The sequence below is a fragment of the Lithobates pipiens genome, unplaced genomic scaffold (assembly GCF_037356315.1).
Source record: "Lithobates pipiens isolate NorthernLeopardFrog02 unplaced genomic scaffold, aLitPip1_a1.2 Scaffold_22, whole genome shotgun sequence".
Taxonomy (NCBI): domain Eukaryota; kingdom Metazoa; phylum Chordata; class Amphibia; order Anura; family Ranidae; genus Lithobates; species Lithobates pipiens.
In genome coordinates, this window is record NW_027507784.1 from 307,753,060 (window position 1) to 307,775,681 (window position 22,622).

Sequence of the window (22,622 nt, forward strand, 5' to 3'; positions counted from 1 at the left end):
CCCTATTTATAGGCTTACCTGTAGGTAGAAATTTCCAGGCCGGGTTTACAAGCTTGTAGAAGGCATTTTCATTCTCCTCTGACTGTCCTACAAAGCTGCAGGACCCCTGACCCTCTGTCTAGACAGTGTTGATTGGCTCTGTGCTGATCACATGCAGCCTCCCAAGGAAAAAAAACTCTCTAGCAATACACACCAAACTGAGCATGTGCAGGATGACTCCAAAGGCTCTGTCTTATAAAGAGTTTGATTGGGGACGAAGGGGAGGGACAGAGAAGACATGATCAAACAGCCTTTTTACACAATGCATGCTTTAATGCATATACAAACTGATTTTACTGTTGTGGGTTTAGTAACACTTTAACTAAACTTTCAATTTCTCCATCAGCTCCATCCCTCATAATTAATGCCTTTTACATCACCTCTCTAGATTGCAAGTTCTAACAAGCACTTGTCTTGAATCACAATTCTAACCACACTGTCTCCCTTTATATTGTTAAAGTGGTTGTAAAGGCTGAAGTTATGCATGAAGGTATAAAACCTTCTTTGTGCTGCTCCCTCCACAGCCCCTCCCCTATACTCACCTGAGCCCTCTCTCGATCCAGTGATGTGCACGGGATCCTCGGCTGTCCCGGGGCTCTCCTGAGACATAGCAGCTGAAGCCATTGGCGCCCACTGCTGTCAATCACAGCCAGTGAGCCAACAAGGGGGGGGGGGGGGGGAAGAGTACCACAATCCCTCCTCCCTCCGAATGCTGACCCAGTGATTTTTAGAAGAGATCAGCCCTATGGATAGCAGATAACATTGTACCTCTTCATAAATCTTGTGACTCTTCTTCACCCTAAAGAGAAGCAAGAAGGATTCTTCAACTAACCACTTCAGCCCCGGGATTGCGCAGTCATGCGATGCTGTACCCAAATAAAATTGATGTCCTTTTTTCTCCACAAATAGAGCTTGTGGTATTTGATCACATCTATTTTTACTTTATGCTGTAAAGCATATCAAATATAAAAATGGTAACAAATTTTTTCATCAGTTTAGGCCAATATGTATTCGTCTACTTTTTTTGGGTTAAAAAAAAATAAAAAAATAAAAAAATCGCAATAAGTGTATATTGATTGGTTTGCACAAAAGTTATAGCATTTACAAAATAGGGGATAGGTTTATGGAATTTTCTATTTATTTTTTAATTTATTTACTAGTAATGGCGGCGATCGGTGATTTTTATCAGGACTGCAACATTGTGGCAGACAGAACAGACACTTTTGACACTTCTTGGGACCAATGACATTATTACAGTGATCAGAGCTAAAACTAGACACTGATCACTGTATAAATGGCACTGACAGGGAAGAGGTTGACACTGGGGGGCTATCAAGGGGTTAAATGTGTTCCCTAGGGAGGTGTTTCTAACTGTGTGGAAAGTGTACTGTCAGGGAGTCGAGAGAGATCACTGTTCCTGATCACTAGAAACAGACAATCTCTCTCTACTCCCCTGTCAGAACAGAAATCTGTTTGTTAACATTGACAGATCCCTGTCCCGGCTCTGTGGAGCGATTGCAGGTGGCCGGCAGACATCCCTGCCATCAGCCACGAACACCGGCTCTGGTGACGCAGGCGCACCTGCTATAACTATTAAAAGGGACCAATGTACAACTACGGTGATTCGCGCAGCCAAGCCAACCTGCCACAGTATAACTGTCATTCACATAGGGTGGGGGCCGGGATTTGGCAGGCGCCCTTGTCAAAGGGGGCTTCCAGATTCTGATAAGCCCCCCCACCTGCAGACCCCGACAACCACCAGCCAGGGTTGTCAAAAAGAGGCCCTTGTCCTCATCAACATGAGGACAAGGTGCTTTGGGGTGGCAGGCATGTGGGGGTCTGGTAGGGTGGGGGGCGAAGGGTCCGGTATGGTCTTGGAGGGGGAACTCTATGCCGTCTTGTTTTTAATTTTGGGGTGGAGTTTCCCTTCAAGATTCATACCAGACACAAAGGGTCTGGTATTGTCGGGATCAAAGTCAGATCCCTGTTCATTGAAGTCAGATGGAATTCAACTGACTTCAATGAACGGGGATCCGACTTTGATCCCGACAATGGCATGGGGTTCCCCCTCAAGACTATACCAGGCCCTTCGGTCTGGTATGGATTTTAAGGGAAACTTCACGCCCCAAAAAAAAAAGCGTAGGGTCCCCCCAAAATCTATACCAGATCCTTATCCGAGCATGCAGCCCGGCAGGTCAAAGGGGAAAGGAAAGGGGATGGAGATGAGCGAGTGCCCCCCTCCTGAACCATACGAAGCCACATGTCCTTAACATGCGCCCCCCCATCCAAAGCACCTTGTCCCCATAGTGATGAGGACAAGGGCCTCTTCTCGACAACCCTGGCCGGTGGGTGACGGGGTCTGCTGGTGGGGGGGCTTAATAAGATCCCGGCCCCCCCACTCTGTGAATGAGTATGGGGTACATTGTATCACCCCCTAGTGTTTAACTCCTTCCCTGCCAGTGACATTTACACAGTAATCAGTGCATTTTTATAGCATTGATCGCTGTATAAATATCAGTGGTCCCAAAAAAAGTGTCCAATCTGTCTGCCGCAATGTCACAGTCCTGAAAATAAATAAATAAATCGCAGATCGCCACCATTAATAGTAAAAAAAAAAAAAAATCCCATAACCTATCCCCTATTTTGTATACGCTAAAACTTTTGCTCAAACCAATAATTATACGCTTATTGCGATTTTTTTTTTACCAATAATATGTAAAATACATATTGGCCTAAAGTGATGAAGAAATTGATTTTTTTACATTTTTGTTGGGGATATTTATTATAGCAAAAAGTTAAAAATATTGTTATTTTTTTTCAAAATTGTCGCACTTTTTTGTTCATAGCACAAAAAAAAATAAACGCAGAGGTGATCAAATACCACCAAGAGAAAGCTCCATTGGTGGAAAAAAAAGGATGTCAATTTTATTTGGGTACAATGTCGCACGACCACGCCATTGTCAGTTAAAGCGACGAAGTTCCGTTTCGCACAAAATGTGCTGGTCATTTAGCAGGAAAATCTTCCGGTCTGTAAGTGGTTAAGGTATATATAAAAAAAAAAAAAATAAAAAAAAAAAAAAAAAAAAGGACCCCTCTGCCATCTCCAGATCCTGTGTGTAGCAAGTGTCAGTTGAATAGAATGAAGATCATAGCCTAGCAAGCACACGGTAAATAACAGAAATAAGAGAGATAGATAAAAGAACATGAACCTGTTTTGAAGTCTTGTATTGTGCTGTACAAATCTTCACAGCAGAGAAATGTGAAAAATTCTTTAGAGTTCAACACTCCTGTGATCAGAGTCCTGGCCTCATATTGATGTTACTTGACAACATTGTTTTATATATATATATTATATATATATATATACACACACACACACACACACACACACACTATGTAATAGGACTAGAGAGCTATACTCATTTCTCCTGCTTCCTATTTAAGCTCTGTGGTCAGGTCCATGTCAATAAAAGCCGTCTAACCAAGCAAACAGTAAAGAAAGCTTCAAAAATTAATGCAATAAAGGAGTTGAAGAAAAGATGGATAGATAGATAGCTAGATAGATAGATACAGTAGATAGATAGATATGTTTGGTTATTCGGAGATTTGGATGTATTTGAATCTCCAAATGAAATAGTAATGAATAGTTACAAATTTAGTTGAAATTTGTTTAAAAAAAGTTTATTTGTTTTTTAATTAAATCCAAATTTTCAGAACGATTAAAATTCAGATCGGTCGAAAAACAGTCGATCGGTTGCAATTCTGTGTGAAGAAAAGCTGGGTGTTAAGCAACGGGCCGGCCGCCGCATCCTTAACCACTTTAAGACCAAGCCTCTTTTTTAGGTGTGGTGATTACAAGTTAAAAACATTTTTATTTTTGCTAAATAAAAAATATTTCTTAGAACCCCAAATATTATACATTTTTTTTCTAACATCCTAGAGAATAAAATGGCGGTCTTTGCAATACTTTCTGTCACACTGTATTTACGCAACGGTCTTACAAGCACACTTTTTTTTTTTTAATACAGTTTTTTTAATTAAAAAATAAGAAAACAGTAAAGGTAGCCCAATTTTTTTTCATATATCATGAAAGATAATGTTATGCTGAGTAAATTGATACCCAACATGTCAAAATTGTGCCGCTCGTGGAATGGCGACAAACTTTTACCCTTAAAAATCTCCATAGGCGACATTTAAAAAATGCTACCAGTTGCATGTTTTGTGCTACAAAGGAGGTCTAGGGCTAGAATTATTGCTCTCACTCTACCGATCGTGGCGATACCTCACATGTGTGGTTTGAACACCGTTTTCATATGCGGGTGCTACTCACGTATGCATTCGCTTCTGCACGTGAGCAAAAGACCTCAGATCTCATATTTACAGAAAAACATACAAATTTGTAACTTAAAAAAATGTAAATGGCCCTTTAAGAGCTATGGGCGGAAGTGACATTATGACGTCTCTTCTGCCCTGCAGTGTCACGAAGGCCATCTTCCTTTTTCAAGGCACTGAAGATAATTGATAGATAAATAGGTATGGACTAAGCCTGTGCAATTTGTTTTGGTCCAAATACAAATTTGTCAAAATTTTGGGTTATTTTATTAGTTTTTTAACAAATTCCAAATTTTCACAACGTCTAGAATTCGGATCGACCGATTGGAATTCTGTGTGAAGAATAGCTAGTTGTTAAGCAACAGGCTGGCTGCTGTGTCCTTAACAACCGATGACTCATCAGCTGTCAAAAAAAGGATGGCCGACTACCCAGGTAGCGACCAATTGTGCTGCAGTTTGAAAACGACTTGCTAAGCTATTGCTAGACTTGCCAGGCTTCACAAGTTGCTGCAAGTTCTGGTTCTGGCAAGTTATATTGTGCAATAGTCATCCCACCACAGGGGTCACGGTGGCTGAATTTTTATGCTGTAGACGTGCAGAGCTCTTGCTGTAGAAGCACCAGTGCAACTTTGCTCTTGCTAGAGACTTGCCATGCAAATTTGCTACAAATTGGAAAAGTGTCACCTGGAACTTGTGCTTCAAGTGCTCTGCAAACGTACAACTTGCCAATGAAAATGTGCAGCAACTTAAATGAATTACAGTTCAACACTGCCACAAGTTTGTGGCAAGTTATCTTTACTATCCGTGTACCGAATGCCTGCTACGATCAGTGACAGTTCTTAAATAGGTTTTATTAGTACAAAAAAAGGACAAACCATACAATACAACTTAATTTACAAAAATAGACATAAATCAGAATTAGAATCATCATAGCAGTATGCCATATATGCACCGACTGTTTTTTTACATGCATAGAAATCGCAATGTGTTTCAACTCCAAAGAGACTTCTTAATGGGACAAAAGTCTTCTTCATCTTTTGATCCCTGAAGAAGAATCTTTGGAGTTGAAACGTGTTGGGATTTCTATGCATGTAAAAAACAAACAATCAGTACAAAGAAACAGTATGAGACATCTGCTATGATGGTTATAATTCTGATTTCTTAGAATCAAGTTGTATTGTCCTTGTTTTTAACATTTTTATACTAATAAAACGCAAGAGTTGTTATATTTATATCTGTGTTATGTTTGGTGTCTTAAAAATCCCATCCAAGGTTCAAGATTGTGTTACCTTCTATATAGTTCTTCATACCCACAAAGGATATATATCCAATTTGTGTTCACCAAATCCCAAAAACTACCCAGATACTACACAAACCCAGATACTACCTTGCAAAATTAGTGGTGACATCATCAATGTGCTATGCATGCCTTTGCAGTTCAACCCACTACAGGCTGCTGCCTTGAGAAAGCTACAGGAGGGAGGGGAGATAAGACCAGTCACCCTGCTCAAGGAGGGAGAGCAGCAGTGACCGGTCATAAAACAGGAAGCTCCTGCACAGAAGTAAAGTGTCACACTGGATTACTGCACAGACATTGAAGAAATACCGAAAGCAACCAAAGATTCAACTAAGAATGCACATTCTTCTTGTATGTTGGCCTCATTCACATGGGCGTACCTAAACATACACCTGTGTGAGGATCGTGTATCGCCGGCATGGGATGCACTGGTGTTCCATGCTTCTGCCCAGACAGTCCCATACATTTCAATAGGGATGCAGCGGCTGCACAGACACAGCTGTTCGTTCCAATTTGACACTGGTGTGAGTGAGGGGATAAGGGGGTCCCTGAACACAGACAGTGTTTGTTCAGGGACCCACACACACTGGCACCCACATGGATGTCAAATTAGGAGCAGCAGCTGGTTCAATGCAGCTGCTGCGTTCAAATTGACTTGAATTGGACTGGCTAAATCAGTGATGGCAAACCTTGGCACCCCAGATGTTTTGGAACTACATTTCCCATGATGCTCATGCACTCTGCAGTGTAGATGAGCATCATGGGATATGTAGTTCCAAAACAACTTGGGTGCCAAAGTTCGCCATCACGGGCCTTGGCGAATGCACGGAACACCTGTGGATCATGTGCAGGAAAAACACGACCCTCACACGGGTGTATGCTTAGGTATGCCCATGTGGCAAAGTCTTAGAAAATATTTAATTATTCCCGAGGTTTTTAGCTTTAAATCACACTAATGGAAAATAATTTCTCATTGATTGCTATGAGTTCCTGCACTTTGCAGACTTTTCTTTACCTTACTGAACAAGCTCATTAGAACAACTTGCTCTTACTTTCTGTTTAAACTCCTGAGCCTTCAGTCTCTGTGTCTGGCTTGTGGTTTCTGATCCCCGTCCACTGGCACTATACACTCTGCTGTGTCTCTGTCTTCGGCCAACACACAAAAGGCCCAGGCGGAGAATGTCCTCTCCACTGGAAGAAATCAGTTGGACCGCCTTCGATAAATCAGTCACAGGAACATCATTGATCTCCAGAAGGTAGTCTCCAGCTCTGACCCCAGCATAAGAAGCAGGAGAACCTGGAACCACACTGTCCACCACCAGTGGTCTCCCTCCAGTCAGGGCCAAGCCAATCTCTTCTTGGGTTTTCTTGGTCACTTCCACATTCTGAACTCTGGAGATGACCCCGATACTCGGTGGTACATTAAGGCACTCCCGGCCAAGCTGTATCAGCGACTCGCAGGACAGAAAGGACACCGGTTTTCCCTCCACTTCCAGAATCTGGTCTCCAGGCTGCAAACCAGCTGCATGGGCGCTACTTCCTGGCTCAACCCAGAGGATGTAACAAGGGCCCGTGCCACCCAACCCAAAGCCAAACGTCTCTGGCCAACCTTCATTGGTAACTGGCATCGATGAAACTGCAAAGGCAGAAAACAAAGTGCTTTACTGCATGCAAAACATTACGGAGAAAGTTATTCCTACTTTGGAGAAAATGCCTGTTATTTGCTGTTGTGTCTCTGTGACAGGAAGTAAAGAAGAATCTCCCTAATGGGACAGAGAGAGAGAAGAAAACTGGCAGCTGTAGTGTCACAGTTTGATGCCTATCACAGGATGGTGCGGAAGTGACGTTGTTGCGTACTGCGCATGCGCGATGCGCTCCAAACGCTCGCGCCGTGCGTTCCAACATAGTTTCGGCAATACAGTTCAGCGAAACCATCACATAATGTTACGGAAGTGATGTTACACACAACACAAACACGGCCACGTTGTTGCGTACTGCGCATGCGCGATGCGTTCCAAACACTTGCGCCGTGCGTTCCAACATAGTTTCGGCAATACAGTTCAGCGAAACCATCACATAATGTTACGGAAGTGAAGTTACACACAACACAAACACTGGGCCGTTCGTTACAACACTAATACTTCCCTTGTTACCTAGTAGGTTTTGCATTGCTGGGACTTGTAGTGCCTATCCTGAGCTACATGCTTCAATGTTCAGTGTCCTCATCCCTATCCCCATGCTTCAATGTTCAGTGTCCATCCTTATCCCCGTGCTTCAATGTTCAGTGTCCTCATCCTTATCCCCGAGCTTCAATGTTCAGTGTCCATCCTTATCCCCGTGCTTCAATGTTCAGTGTCCTCATCCCTATCCGCGAGCTTCAATGTTCAGTGTCCTCATCCTTATCCCTGTGCTTCAATGTTCAGTGTCCTCATCCCTATCCCCATGCTTCAATGTTCAGTGTCCTCATCCCTATCCGCGAGCTTCAATGTTCAGTGTCCTCATCCTTATCCCTGTGCTTCAATGTTCAGTGTCCTCATCCCTATCCCCATGCTTCAATGTTCAGTGTCCTCATCCCTATCCGCAAGCTTCAATGTTCAGTGTCCTCATCCTTATCCCTGTGCTTCAATGTTCAGTGTCCTCATCCCTATCCCCATGCTTCAATGTTCAGTGTCCTCATCCTGATCCGCAAGCTTCAATGTTCAGTGTCCTCATCCTTATCCCTGTGCTTCAATGTTCAGTGTCCTCATCCCTATCCGCAAGCTTTAAATGTTCAGTGTCCTCATCCTTATCCCTGTGCTTCAATGTTCAGTGTCCTCATCCTTATCCCTGAGCTTCAATGTTCAGTGTCCTCATCCCTATCCCCCTGCTTCAATGTTCAGTGTCCTCATCCCTATCCGCGAGCTTCAATGTTCAGTGTCCTCATCGAAGCAGGGGGATAAGGATGAGGACACTGAACATTGAAGCTCGCGGATAGGGATGAGGACACTGAACATTGAAGCAGGGGGATAGGGATGAGGACACTGAACATTGAAGCTCGGGGATAAGGATGAGGACACTGAACATTGAAGCTCGCGGATAGGGATGAGGACACTGAACATTGAAGCTCGCGGATAGGGATGAGGACACTGAACATTGAAGCAGGGGGATAGGGATGAGGACACTGAACATTGAAGCTCGGGGATAAGGATGAGGACCCTGAACATTGAAGCAGGGGGATAAGGATGAGGACACTGAACATTGAAGCTCGCGGATAGGGATGAGGACACTGAACATTGAAGCAGGGGGATAGGGATGAGGACACTGAACATTGAAGCTCGGGGATAAGGATGAGGACCCTGAACATTGAAGCAGGGGGATAAGGATGAGGACACTGAACATTGAAGCTCGCGGATAGGGATGAGGACACTGAACATTGAAGCTCAGGGATAAGGATGAGGACACTGAACATTGAAGCTTGCGGATCAGGATGAGGACACTGAACATTGAAGCATGGGGATAGGGATGAGGACACTGAACATTGAAGCACAGGGATAAGGATGAGGACACTGAACATTGAAGCTTGCGGATAGGGATGAGGACACTGAACATTGAAGCATGGGGATAGGGATGAGGACACTGAACATTGAAGCACAGGGATAAGGATGAGGACACTGAACATTGAAGCTCGCGGATAGGGATGAGGACACTGAACATTGAAGCATGGGGATAGGGATGAGGACACTGAACATTGAAGCACAGGGATAAGGATGAGGACACTGAACATTGAAGCTCGCGGATAGGGATGAGGACACTGAACATTGAAGCACGGGGATAAGGATGGACACTGAACATTGAAGCTCGGGGATAAGGATGAGGACACTGAACATTGAAGCACGGGGATAAGGATGGACACTGAACATTGAAGCTCGCGGATAGGGATGAGGACACTGAACATTGAAGCACGGGGATAAGGATGGACACTGAACATTGAAGCTCGGGGATAAGGATGAGGACACTGAACATTGAAGCACGGGGATAAGGATGGACACTGAACATTGAAGCATGGGGATAGGGATGAGGACACTGAACATTGAAGCATGTAGCTCAGGATAGGCACTACAAGTCCCAGCAATGCAAAACCTACTAGGTAACAAGGGAAGTATTAGTGTTGTAACGAACGGCCCAGTGTTTGTGTTGTGTGTAACTTCACTTCCGTAACATTATGTGATGGTTTCGCTGAACTGTATTGCCGAAACTATGTTGGAACGCACGGCGCAAGTGTTTGGAACGCATCGCGCATGCGCAGTACGCAACAACGTGGCCCAGTGTTTGTGTTGTGTGTAACATCACTTCCGTAACATTATGTGATGGTTTCGCTGAACTGTATTGCCGAAACTATGTTGGAACGCACGGCGCGAGCGTTTGGAGCGCATCGCGCATGCGCAGTACGCAACAACGTCACTTCCGCACCATCCTGTGATAGGCATCAAACTGTGACACTACACAGGCATTCGATCATTCTAACATAAACAAAACAATTTGGTTATAGACATACTTTAAAGTGGAAGTAAACCCATCTGTCGTTTTCAGACAAGGAAGCTGCCCTCTTGGCCTCTGTTAATCTTCAACTGCCATGATACTGCACATGTGATCAGTTATGACACCAGCCATAAGATGGTTTGACAGTTTGGTTGAGGACATGACCAATGTGACAGTTACATTCCCGGCCCGTGAAAAAAAATAAAACTGTTTTTTGAAACTGTTAAATCAATGAGTTTACTTCCGGGTTCAAAGAGCATCTAAAGCCAAAACGTCAGGTTTTTATTGTTCTTTATGTCCTTACTGGGAAGCGCCAACCTCTCTATTTGTGTTAGTGGGGTGTCATAGTGGCTTAATATTAGAAAATATGCCTTGCAGCACTGGGGTCCTCGGTTTGAATCTCAACCAGGAAAACACCTGCATGCACTTTGCATGTTCTCCCTGTGTTTGCATGAGTTATCCCCATACAATGGTTTCCTCCCACATGTAAAGCCAGGTTACTTGGTGGGTATGTATGTGTATACAAGTTTGCTCTGTATGCTAATCCCAAGACAAGAAATTGGGGAGGGTTGGATATGACTGAGCCCATATATTCATACATGCTTTTTTCCTAGTCACCGGGACAAAAAAATTAAGAATAATCCATCTGTCATCAGAAAAGTATGGATGGGTTTTTTTTTTTTCCCAGTGGGAACTTGCGAGAACGCAGTTCCAGCACCTCCAGCACCTCCAGCAATAAATGTATGTAATAGCAAGGAGTTCCAGGGTGTGTTGGGAGGTCTATTGATGCTTGCTGCTGGAGGATCTATTGTCGCTGGTGTTTATCTATTTTTGTGTGGAGGTCTATTGTTGCTAGTTCGTAGCTCCTATGTTGCTGGGTGGGGGTCAACTGTTGCTGGGAGGGATCTACTGTTGAGAAAGAGGTCTTTTTTTTTGTTGGCTTCTGAAGGATCTATTGATGCTGGCTGCTGAGCGATCTTTTGTTGCTGCGGAGGGTCTATTGTTGCTGGGGTAGTATTCAGTGGCGGGGGAAGTCTATAGTTGTATGAGGGATCTATGGTTGCAGTCATATCTTGGGGGGGGGGCATCTACTGTTTCTGGGGTGGAGTCTATTGTTGCTCACTGCACGGAATCCATTTTATTGTCTTTCTTATTATATTTAACAAATTCTGTGCAAATCACTTAGTAGTACAAAATGATACTTGAGTCTGTATTCTCTAAAAGGTGCAGTACTGAGAGGTGGGTAGGAGGTGGAACCAAGGAACAGTGCTCAGAGGTGAGTAGGGAGCAGAAACGAAGGGGGGACTTCCTGCACCTGTTCTCTGAGAAAAAAAGCCCAGCAACAAGAAGGGATTTTCCACCCTTTGGAGAAACTCTCACTTCCTGTTGTCTCTAAGGCTAGGTTCACACTGAAGCGATGCGGGAACGCCGCAAATCCGCGGCGGGTTCCCGCATCGCATGCCTCCCGGCGGCAGTTCACACTGCCCTATGCGAACTGCTGGGAGTGTCAGTGAAACGTTAATGACACCTCCAGATCAGTTTGCATATCGCAGTGCGATCTGCCAACTCGGACAGGAATCGGATCGCATGGTGTGAACACCCATGCAATCCGATTCTGCTGCGGACCAAAAAAAGGGTCCTGTGCGAGTTTGTGGCGGGTGCGATGCGAATTCAGCCATACTATCTGTATGGCTGAACTCGCATCGCACAGAGATCGGATGTGATTTGCACTGCAGTGCGGTGCGAATCACATCCGCTTCTCCTAGCCGCAGCAGTGTGAACCCAGCCTAAGGGACAGGAAGTGAAGATAAATCTCCCCAATGGGACAAAAACAGAAATAAAAATTTGACAGAGGTTTTACTTTTTTCCAATTCTATCAACAACAACAAAAAACACACATTTTGTCTTCAAATATACTTTAAAGTGGTTGTAAAGGTAGAAGGTTTTTTACCTTTAACCACATGAAGACCATGCTTTTTTCTGCTATTTGTTGCTTACAAGTTCAAATCAGTATTTTTTTTCTTAAAAAAAGCAGAGACCCTAGAGAATAAATTGCAATATTTTTTGTCACACTGTATTTACGCATCGGTCTTTTAAATGCAATTTTTTGGGAAAAAATACACTTTAATGAATAATAAAAAAAAAAATAACCAAGTTAACCCAATCTTTTTTGTGTATTGTAAAAGATGATGTTACGCCAAGTAAATAGATACATGTCATACTTTAAAATTGTGCACTCCCATGGAATGGGGACAAACTATGCTACTTAAATATCTATATAGGCAACTCTTTAAAAAATGTTAACGTTTACCTGTTTCGAGTTACAGAGGAGGTCTTGCGCTAGAATTATTCCTCTGTCTCTAATGATCGTGGTGATATCTCACATGTGTGGTTTGAACACTGTTTACATTTGCGGGTGCAATTTACGTATGCGTTCGCTACTACGCTAGAGCACGGAGGGATGGGGAGCGTTTCTTTTTTTTTTTTTTTTTTTACACTGTTCCTTTTTTTTTAATCAATTTTGTATAAACATTCCTTGTGACAGTAATAGGCAGTGACAGGTACTCTTTATGGAGGGATCAACGTTTTTGAATACTTTCAATTTTTGAAAACTGGCGTTGTTGGCTCCGGGGGGAACCGGAAGTGATGTCATGGTAGAGAGAGAGATATCACTGCTCCTTGTAGGTCAATCGACAGTAGAAAACCTTCTCATCCAGCTTGGAAGCCCAGGTGCTGGCAATGCATATAGCAATCAAAACCAGGAACAGCCGGACTCAAAAAAAAGTTTTTTTGCCTTTTATTCAAAAATTCTTGTGAACAAAAATACAAGCCACAGCAGGAACAGACAGGAGCTAATGCGTTTCACACTTCAATGTAGTGCTTAGTCACAGCTATGAATAAGCACTACATCGAAGTGTGAAGCGCGTTAGCTCCTGTGACTAAGCACTACATTGAAGTGTGAAACCCGTTAGCGCCTGTCTGTTCCTGGTGTGGCTTGTATTTTTGCTCACAAGAATTTTTGAATAAAAGGCAAAAAAAATTTTTTGGAGTGCAGCTGTCCAGATCTTCTTCCTGTTTCGGAAGTGATGTCATGACGTCACTTCCGGGTTACTATAGCCGGGACCCGATCAATGCCGATTTCGGCTTTGTTCAGGTCTCCAGCCAGCCGGTGGACATTACCAGCTGGTCTCCTAGTGGGACAGGAGAGCCCAGGCAAGCAGTGGAAGGCATTGGTTGTTATTACAAGAAAGCCGACTGTCGGCTCTAAAAACCAATACCAGAGTGATGCCTACAGCTGCAGGCATCACTCCGGTAAAACCACTTGAAGCCAATGACATACAGGTACGTGATTTGGCAGCAAGTGGGTAATGCATTTTCTACATTAAGCTAAAAAAACATGTGTGCAGCTCCCTCAGCCCCCCGCTATACTTAGCTGAGCCAATTCTTGATCCAGCACAGTGCATGAGAGCAATGGCTCTTTCTGCTCTCTCTCTCATCACTAGACATGTGCATGATAAAAAAAAAATAGTTTTGTTTCTTTTAAATTGATTAATCTAGTCTGCATTGTGGACGAATGTGCGCATGCGCGTGCATTAGCGCGCGTTGGCGCCCAACAGTCTATAAAAGATGCTCCTGGAGTGCCGCCCATTGCGGTTTGATCTGCTTCTGTGACCTGTGTTCCTGATTCTGTGCCAGTATCCTGCTCCTGTGTTTGACCTGGCTTCCTGACCTTGCTTCTGTCTCCAATCCTGAACTTGGCTTGTTTGACCCTGCTTACTACTGCCTTATTGCTTGCTGCCAAGACCTCGCCTATTCTCTGCCTGCCGTTTATGCTGTTCACCCTGATGTGTATGACCCGGCTAGTCTGACTCCGCTTATGCCTGCAACCCTGCATCTGCTGATCTGCATCCACAGCCCTGCAAACCTGCATCTGCTGACCCGCATCCACTGCTCCACAACACTACATCTGCTGACCGGCATCCACAGCCCTGCAAACCTGCATCCACTGACCTGCATCCGCTGCTCGGCAACCCTGCATCTGCTGACCTGCGTCCACAGCCCTGCAAACCTGCATCTGCTGACCCGCATCCATTGCTCTACAACCCTGCATCTGCTGACCTGCGTCCACAGCCCTGCAAACCTGCATCTGCTGACCCGCATCCACTGCTCTACAACCCTGCATCTGCTGACCTGCATCCATAGCCCTGCAAACCTGCATCCACTGACCCGCATCCGCTGCTCCACAACCCTGCATCTGCTGACCTGCATCCGCTATATTTGCTGGCCTGCATCCACTGATCTCCATATCTGCAGTTCTGGCATCCACTCGGCTATACAGCTCCAAGCAGTGAGGACTTAACAGGCACCTTTACCTCCCCGTGCTCTTACCACCACTGTCCTCACTCCAGTGGTCTCCGAGCCAGGGTGGTACGGGAGGTCTCCCTTCGCACGTCAGGCTCACATCCAAGGTATGTTACAGTCCCACAGTCCAGCGGTGCACTCCCCCCAGCAGTTTTCTTCTACCCTCCTCCCTCGGTGGCACCAGCATTTCTAATATGGGCACCCATCTGTGACAACTTGCAGCTTCACAGGCGGGTGCCCACTGCACGTGCGCGAAAGGCGCTGTGCTCTGTGATTGGTCCTATAGTCTTCTAGGACCAGTCATATGTCCCAGAAGACTTCGGGAGGAAGGGGGAAGGAGAACTTCCACTTCCGATTGCCTAAGGAGCCTAGAACGGAAGTGGTTGAGGGTGCCTGTCAAAACGGGGTACCCGCTCCCCCCCCTCCTCCTCCCCAAAAGCTCAGTTTCACCATCAGCAGCTGGGGAGGAGGCCTTAAAGCGGAAGTTTCACTTTTGGGTGGAACTCTGCTTTAAAATCGGTTGATTTGTTCAATTCGTATTCGGGATTCGTTTTCAGAATTCGTTTTATGTCGTTTTCGAATTGTCTTTGAGTTAAAACGTTCGAATGGATACATTTTGAATTGGTCAAATCAAAAACATTAGTGTTTTTTTTTTCTTTTTTTTTCAATTCGAATGTGGCAAAGTGAACAAACAAAAGAAAAATCTTCATCAAATGATTACATGGACTCTTTAAATCACCTTCAGCTTAACAAAAAAAGCATTATTTTGAAATACTCTAATAACACACACACAAAGTCTTTGATTTCAGAAATACGTTTACAGTTTGAATTCGACTGGAGTTCTATGTAAATATCGATCTGAATTTCAATTCGGACGAACTTTGTTTCGTTATTCGGAGCATTTGGTAAATTTAGTTTATATTGTAATTTCCGTTATATCCGAATAATGAAAAATTTGTCCGAATATTTATTTAGAACTAAACTAACCACATATTGTCTATACTCCTCACACGCTGCTGTCAATCAAGTCCTGTAATGAGGGACGCACTGTCTGTGCATATGGATGCAGATAGTGCAGCTTGAGATCAAGCCTGCAGTTGTGCCACCACAGGAAGCAGATTCCTAGGGTGGCACACCAAGAAGAGAAGGAGCCACTGTGCAAAAACATTGCAAAGAGTAGGCAAGTATACCGTGTGTGTGTGCTTGTTTTTTTTACATAGTAGTTACAATAAATTTAAGGGCATCTAGTTTGCAAGGAGACGTAAGACTTTCAGTAAGTTACTTACATAAATGTTTAGCATGATATCTTGGATCCACGAAAACCCTCCATACAGTGAAAGCATGCTGCCGTTTCATGAGTGGATCTACCAAAAATAATTGCTTTTCTTTGTGTATAGATTCCTTTAGGAGGCACCGCCACACCACGTATTGTCCATAAATTGCTGGCTGAATTCTGCGGCGTAGGACAACAAGCCAAATGAATATACAAGTGAAAGGAACAAAGGACTTGCAGCCACTGCAAGCAGCCATACAGGAGATGCTGAAAGCAGTGTAGTGGTGTCTCCCACTTCGCAAAACAAAAAGCTTAGGTGGGATTAACAGCTTGACCAGTTAATAAGCTTTATTAATTGGGAATTAAATGCATGGTCACTAACTAAATGTGATTTTGACTAGCAATACAACCGTGAGCACTGCTGGCAATTAACCGAGTAGTAAAAGCACGAAGTGCACCAACATTCTGCTTACATCATTTACTAAAAGAAAACGCCATATGCTTATATTCAGCATGATTCAAAACAGCCTTGGGATCTGACAAGCTGTGCCAGCAGAGTGTTTTGTGAACAGCCTCAAACTCTATAAAATCTACCTTCAGGGATAGCAAATAAACACTCTACAGCTGTCAGTGAATCACAATAGCACTAAACTTTGCTCTATCGTGACCAAGATACTGCCAGCATCTATTCGGTTCAGTAGCTTCCCCCATAAAGCAAACGTGTGGCCAGGATATGAACATTCAACTATTTACATACTATACTCTTAGCAATCCGTAAACGACCTTTGAAACTAGCTCTCATTGACCTCTGTAGCTACAGGTATGGTGGAGCAATTCATCCTCAGATTCACAGCAGAAACACCGGTGGCTCAAATTTCTCAGCAGCTCATTTTACTCTGCTCACATCTCCCATCAGAGACTCAGGTCACCTTGCTCCCCCTTTCCAGCAGGGACTCCACAGCACAATTTTCTCTACTCCCCCCTCCCAGCATGGACACAACAACTCTGAGGGATTCAGCAGATCAGCTCCCCCTATGGGAGGGACTCAGCAGATCAGCTCCCCTTATGGGGGGGATTCAGCAGATCAGTATGGGAGGGACTCAGCAGATAAGCTCCCCCTATGGGAGGGACTCAGCAGATAAGCTCCCACTATGAGAGGGATTCAGCGGATCAGCTCTCCCTGTGGGAGGGACTCAGCGGATCAGCTCCCACTATGGGAGGGACTCAGCGGATCAGCTCCCACTATGGGAGGGACTCAGCGGATCAGCTCCCACTATGGGAGGGACTCAGCGGATCAGCTCCCACTATGGGAGGGACTCAGCGGATCAGCTCCCACTATGGGAGGGACTCAGCGGATCAGCTCCCACTATGGGAGGGACTCAGCGGATCAGCTCCCACTATGGGAGGGACTCAGCAGATCAGCTCCCACTATGGGAGGGACTCAGCAGATCAGCTCCCACTATGGGAGGGACTCAGCGGATCAGCTCCCACTATGGGAGGGACTCAGCGGATCAGCTCCCACTATGGGAGGGACTCAGCAGATCAGCTCCCACTATGGGAGGGACTCAGCGGATCAGCTCCCACTATGGGAGGGACTCAGCGGATCAGCTCCCACTATGGGAGGGACTCAGCGGATCAGCTCCCACTATGGGAGGGACTCAGCAGATCAGCACTCCCTATGGGAGGGACTCAGCGGATCAGCATTCCCTATGGGAAGGACTCAGCGGATCAGCACTCCCTATGGGAGGGACTCAGCAGATCAGCTTCCCCTATATGAGAGACTCAGTAGCTCAGTTCCCTCCGTTCATCCCACAGGATGGATACAGCTGCTCAGCTTCTTCCTTCTCTCAGGGACTCAGCAACCTTCTAATCTGTTTTTTAAGACCATTTTTAAGTTTTTAGCTAACTAAATAAAAGGGGAGCCTATATGCTTGAACCATCCCAGCACTAAAGTTGGGCTTTAAAGAGGAAGTAAACCCTGATGAGTTTACTTCCCCTTTCATTCCCTGCAAAGGTAAAGCATAATGGACTACTATGCATCGTATAGTAGTCCATTATGTGTCACTTACCTGACACAGGAGCCAGCAAAGTCACCGCTGTCCCCTGTACTCCAGCGCATCCATCTTCTCGGTGGGTCTCGCTGCTCCGCCACTGTCATTCAGCGAAGCCGCGATGGCGTCACTCCCGCGCATGCGCACAGGAGCCACCACTCGCGGCATATCGCCGTTGACTGCGGCGCGCTCAGTGCGCCTGCAGCAGCGGTGCCTGTCTTTTGGTAAATATCTCCTAAACCGTGTAGGTTTAGGAGATATTTCTTGGACCTACAGGTAAGTCTTAATCTATGCTTACCTGTAGGTCAAAGTTGGTTGTAAGGGTTTACAACCACTTTAAGATCAGCTGTGGGTAAAGGATTGTGAATATGAAGGTTTTTACTATTTGTGTGTTTTTTTTTTTCAGTTGGTTGAACTAGACAGACTTGTGTCTTTTTACACTCTGGATAACTATGTAACTAGGACTTATTAAAGTGTCAGTACCAGTGGCATCTGGTGGGTTTTTTGTTGGGGGGAGGGCAAACAACTACCCCCAGACAGCACGGCACTAACAACCCCCCCCCCATGCGCATCTGCCGGTTGGTCCGGCACTCCCCTGGATAGGTCCAGGATAGATGGGTGGTGTCATTCAGCACAGAGGGGTCTGGGCAATGGCTCCAGGCTAGCAGGTGTGACGTCCGAGCAGTGGCTCCAGGTTGGCGGGTGTGGGGTCTGGGCAGCGGCTCCAGGCTAGCGGGTGCAGAGTCTAGGCAGAGGCTCCAGGCTAGCGGGTGCAAGATCTGAACTAGCGGCTGCGAGGTCCGGGCAGCAGCTCCAGAGTGGAAGGCTTCCTCTCTGGCTCCAGCGGCTTCCCCCTTGGCTCCACAGCAGGTGTCCAATAGGATCGCCTGGCGCTTTAGCCAATCGCGAAGCAGGTCCCACGCCTGCTACCCGATTGGTGGGGAGAAGATTTAGTGTGAAAATTGCGAAAATTTATTTGCTAATGTCACGCAACTGGGTGGGATCAGGACACAGTGCTCTGCGCCCCAAGCCCACCCTTTTTTGAAGCCTATTAGAACCTCTGGTTGTAATCATGTACTTCAAAAAACACCCCCCCCCCCATCCTCACCATAGGAAGGGGATTGGTTCCTGTAAATGCTGCTCCTATCCAGGTTCTGGGGTCGGCAAGGAAGGGACACGATCTACCCATCACCTACCCATGATCAGTGGGTAGATCACAATTGGCAGGTTGCCAAACACCGGTTTAAAATATTTCTTTCAGAGAAAAAAACTCTTCTATGTGTTCTTTTATCAAACTCTCCAGTATCTTCCTGACTATAGAATTTAAACTAAGCAGTCTGTACTTGGTAAAGACTTTGGTCCCTTTTTAAATATAGGCACGGCATTGGCTTTACGGCAATCCAGTAGTACCATGCCAGTAATTAAAAAGTCTCCAGAAAGTACAAACAATGGATTAGATATAACAGAACTCAGCTCTTTGAGGAGCCTTGGTTGTAAGCTTAGTCCTTCCTTCTCAAAGCTGGCCGCTCACCTGTTGGCTAATTGCCAGCTCCTATCTCTTCACAGTGACTCACCTGTTGATGATATCCTGCTCGTCAATCCTGCCAACTTAAGCTGTCCAGTCCAGATGATCTCCGCCTTTGCCTTGGTCACATCTCTAGAGATGCTCTCCTGTGTTCCTGTTAAAGACTTGCTTGGATGACATTCCTTCTGGCTCCAGATCCTGCTTGCTGTTCTACTACGCTTGTCTCTGGCTCCCTGACGTTTTGGCTTGTCTGACTATCCGTTCCGGTTCCTGAGCTCTGGCTATATTTTGACTACGTTTTCTCTGTTTACCTTTTTTCATTATTATTATTAAACAAGTGCGATTTAACTGTACTTCTGTCTCAGTCTGATTCATGGTTTCTGACAGCACCTATGCGCAACCCCCCTACGTTGCATGGACTAGTTTTTAAAATAAGAAATGCAATTATATAGAGGTTGGATTAGAGGTTTAGTGTGGTATAATACTTTGTGTAGTTAAATAATATATTCTAATATAGGCCTAAACACCAAAGTCAAAAAGGGCTAACGGAGAAGGAAAGAGTAAGAAAGGGATTTTGTTTCCAAAAGAGGGACAGTTCCTCCAAATGGTGGACATTGGAAGTTAAGCTACATCTATACCTGCATGATGCAGACGAGGGTACTGTCTACACTTCTAATGCCCCATACACACGGTCGGACATTCCGACGACAAAATCCATCTGATTTTTTCAGACGGATTTTGGCCCAAACTTGTCTTGCATACACACGGTTGCACAAAGTTGTCGTAAAATGAGATAGTTCAGAACGAGGTGACGTAGAACACATACGTCAGAACTATAAAGAGGCCAGTAGCCAATAGCTTTCGTCTCGTAATTTATTCTGAGCACGCGTGGCACTTTGTGCGGCAGATTTGTCTACACACGATCGGAATTTAAATGATCGGATTTTGTTGTCGGAAAATTTTAAAGCCAGCTCTCAAACTTTGTGTGTCGGAAATTCAGACTGAAAAAGTCTGATGGAGCTCACACACGATCAGATTTTCCGACAACATGATCCGATCGCACATTTTCCGTCAGAAAGTCAGACCGCGTGTACAGGGCATTTTACACTATTTCTGTGGCGCTCTCATTCTCCCCACACTCTTTGGATGAATTCTTCAGCAGGCAGATTGCATTCTTTGTATACATCAATGTTTCTATTTTACAAGTGATCAAATTATACCTTTCAGGTTTAAAGCAGGGTAGAGATGGCTTTGCTAAGAGGCATGAATGAAATTACAGGTTAGACTGATGGACAGTGGATGCATATACTGCGGGATCTCGCTAAGGTCAGCATCATTTTACGGGTTTACAGGCAGTTTTAATTTTACTTGCAGGCTGTCTCAACCACCATCCACTCCGAGGAAAATTATAGGATTTGTAGGGAGTTCCGCTATAAAAGGACTTCCCACCAAAAACTGATATTTTTTAGCTGTCGTGGTGATGCCTCTTCTGAGACCTACACAGTTACCAGCTCAGCCCCGCAGGCATCCAACACTACCCCTCCTTCAGCAAGGTGTCTCGCAGCTGCATTGGCCGTAATAACAAAGAAAGAAAATACAATCTTCTTGTGATGGCAACAGCAGGTGTCAACCAAACAAGCAACGGCCATAATACCAAGGAGAGAAAATGCAATCTTCTTGTAATAGCAGCAGCAGGTGTCAACCAAACAAGTAATGGAGGTGCATAACCGCCTGTTTGACTTGCAGAACACAATGCCGGGGCAAAGGCTCCTATCAGCCACACAAGAATTCATCCAAATCTGGAGCCTTCCGGGTACTCAACCACAGATCTGTATCAAAAGCTTTAAAATTTAAAAGTCAAGTGAATTTAAAAATGTGTTTAGAACGTTAAGGTCCTAACCATAGCTTGGATTAAGACCTTAAGGGTCAAAACGTGTTAGCATCATTGTCATGTTTGGATTTACTTGCCTTTAGTTTTCACAACTGTTTAATATGGAGCTTTGGCACATTGGCAGCAGTTCCTAATATCAACAGAAGATTCCAACGCACTATTCCCAATGCACACTTTCCTGTAAAATGGGCTGTATAAAAGTGGGTGCTGAAGTGACCAACATCTGGAACCATGAACAATCAGAGCAAGAGTTGTCACCAGCACACTATGGGTCTCCAAAATATCATACAAAGCTTTATTCAGTGATCACATCATTACAGCAACGTTTCAGAGCCACGCAGGACCCCTTGGTCACATGCCTGGTGAAGGGGTCCTTCGTGGCTCAGAAAAGTTGCTGTTTGCTGTAACGAAGTGATCGCTGAATAAAGCTTTGGAACCAATTTTGGAGACCCATGGTGTGCTGGTGACATCTCATGCTCTAATATCAGCAGAAGGTGATATTCTGCTAATATCAGCAGGCAGTGCCCAGACAAGCGTCATCTAGCGTCCAGGGCAAAGATGTCAAATGGCGCCCTCCTTCTTCTCAAAGTGGATGAGCATTTTGTGTCAGCAAAAATCCCATCCCTCCTCTCCAAAAAAAATTGAGCCCCAATCTGCACAATTACTACCGAGCAAAAATTTCCTTAGCAAGCCTAAGTCCCCCCCCGCCCCAACAAAAAAATGTCCCCTCTTCCAGTACTCCTACCAGCTTGTAGGTATCTCTATGCAGCCCCCCCCCCCCCCCCCACCTCAGATGATACCACAACGCCCAGCCGTCCCTCCTGCCCACCCCTTGTCCTATCCCTGAATACAGGCACAGAGATCTCACTATAAGAGACTTCAGGAGATATAGGGAGGGAAAAATGGTTCAACTCTCCAACTTCCAGGAAAACCAGGGAATTCAGAAGCTGGTGATGATGTCTATCATTGGTGGGATCCTGCATTCCCACCAGAGACACCCTCTGCATGAATGTTCCCCCAGTCTTCATGTGGGCTTCCTCCATGTGTTCATTTTTCTGTCCAAAAGCATACTGGTAAGTTAATTAGCCTCTGATTAAACTGGTCCCATGGTGTGAATTTTTGTATGACTGCAGTAGGGGCGTAACATAGTACATCTCTTTAGAACTACATCCGGGCGTGAACGGTTTGATACACTCTGTTAAAGGGCATCTACAGGCAAAGTTTTTGATAGGGCGAGGAACGGTTAGAACCCTTGCTAGATTTTGTTACTCTCTATGTACCCATTCAGGGCCGTCTTTAAGGCAGGGCAAAAGGGGCAGCTGCCCTGGGCCCTG

The 22,622-nt window shown here is 45.1% G+C and overlaps 1 protein-coding gene across 2 annotated transcripts in view; it reads right to left on the reverse strand.

Annotated features, from left to right (window-relative positions):
* GRID2IP (Grid2 interacting protein) overlaps positions 1-22,622 on the reverse strand; it is a 270,139-nt gene that overhangs the window by 241,377 nt on the left and 6,140 nt on the right. The window contains exons 1-2 of one of the 2 annotated variants that reach the window (XM_077449340.1): positions 15,835-16,090; positions 6,721-7,304 (exon numbers count right to left, since the gene is read on the reverse strand). In XM_077449340.1, coding sequence (XP_077305466.1) covers positions 6,721-7,304; positions 15,835-16,078 — 828 coding nt within the window. In that variant the 5' untranslated portion in view covers positions 16,079-16,090. Of the gene's footprint in view, positions 1-6,720; positions 7,305-15,834; positions 16,091-22,622 lie in introns of those variants that run through there. The other variant, XM_077449341.1, reaches the window with a different exon arrangement.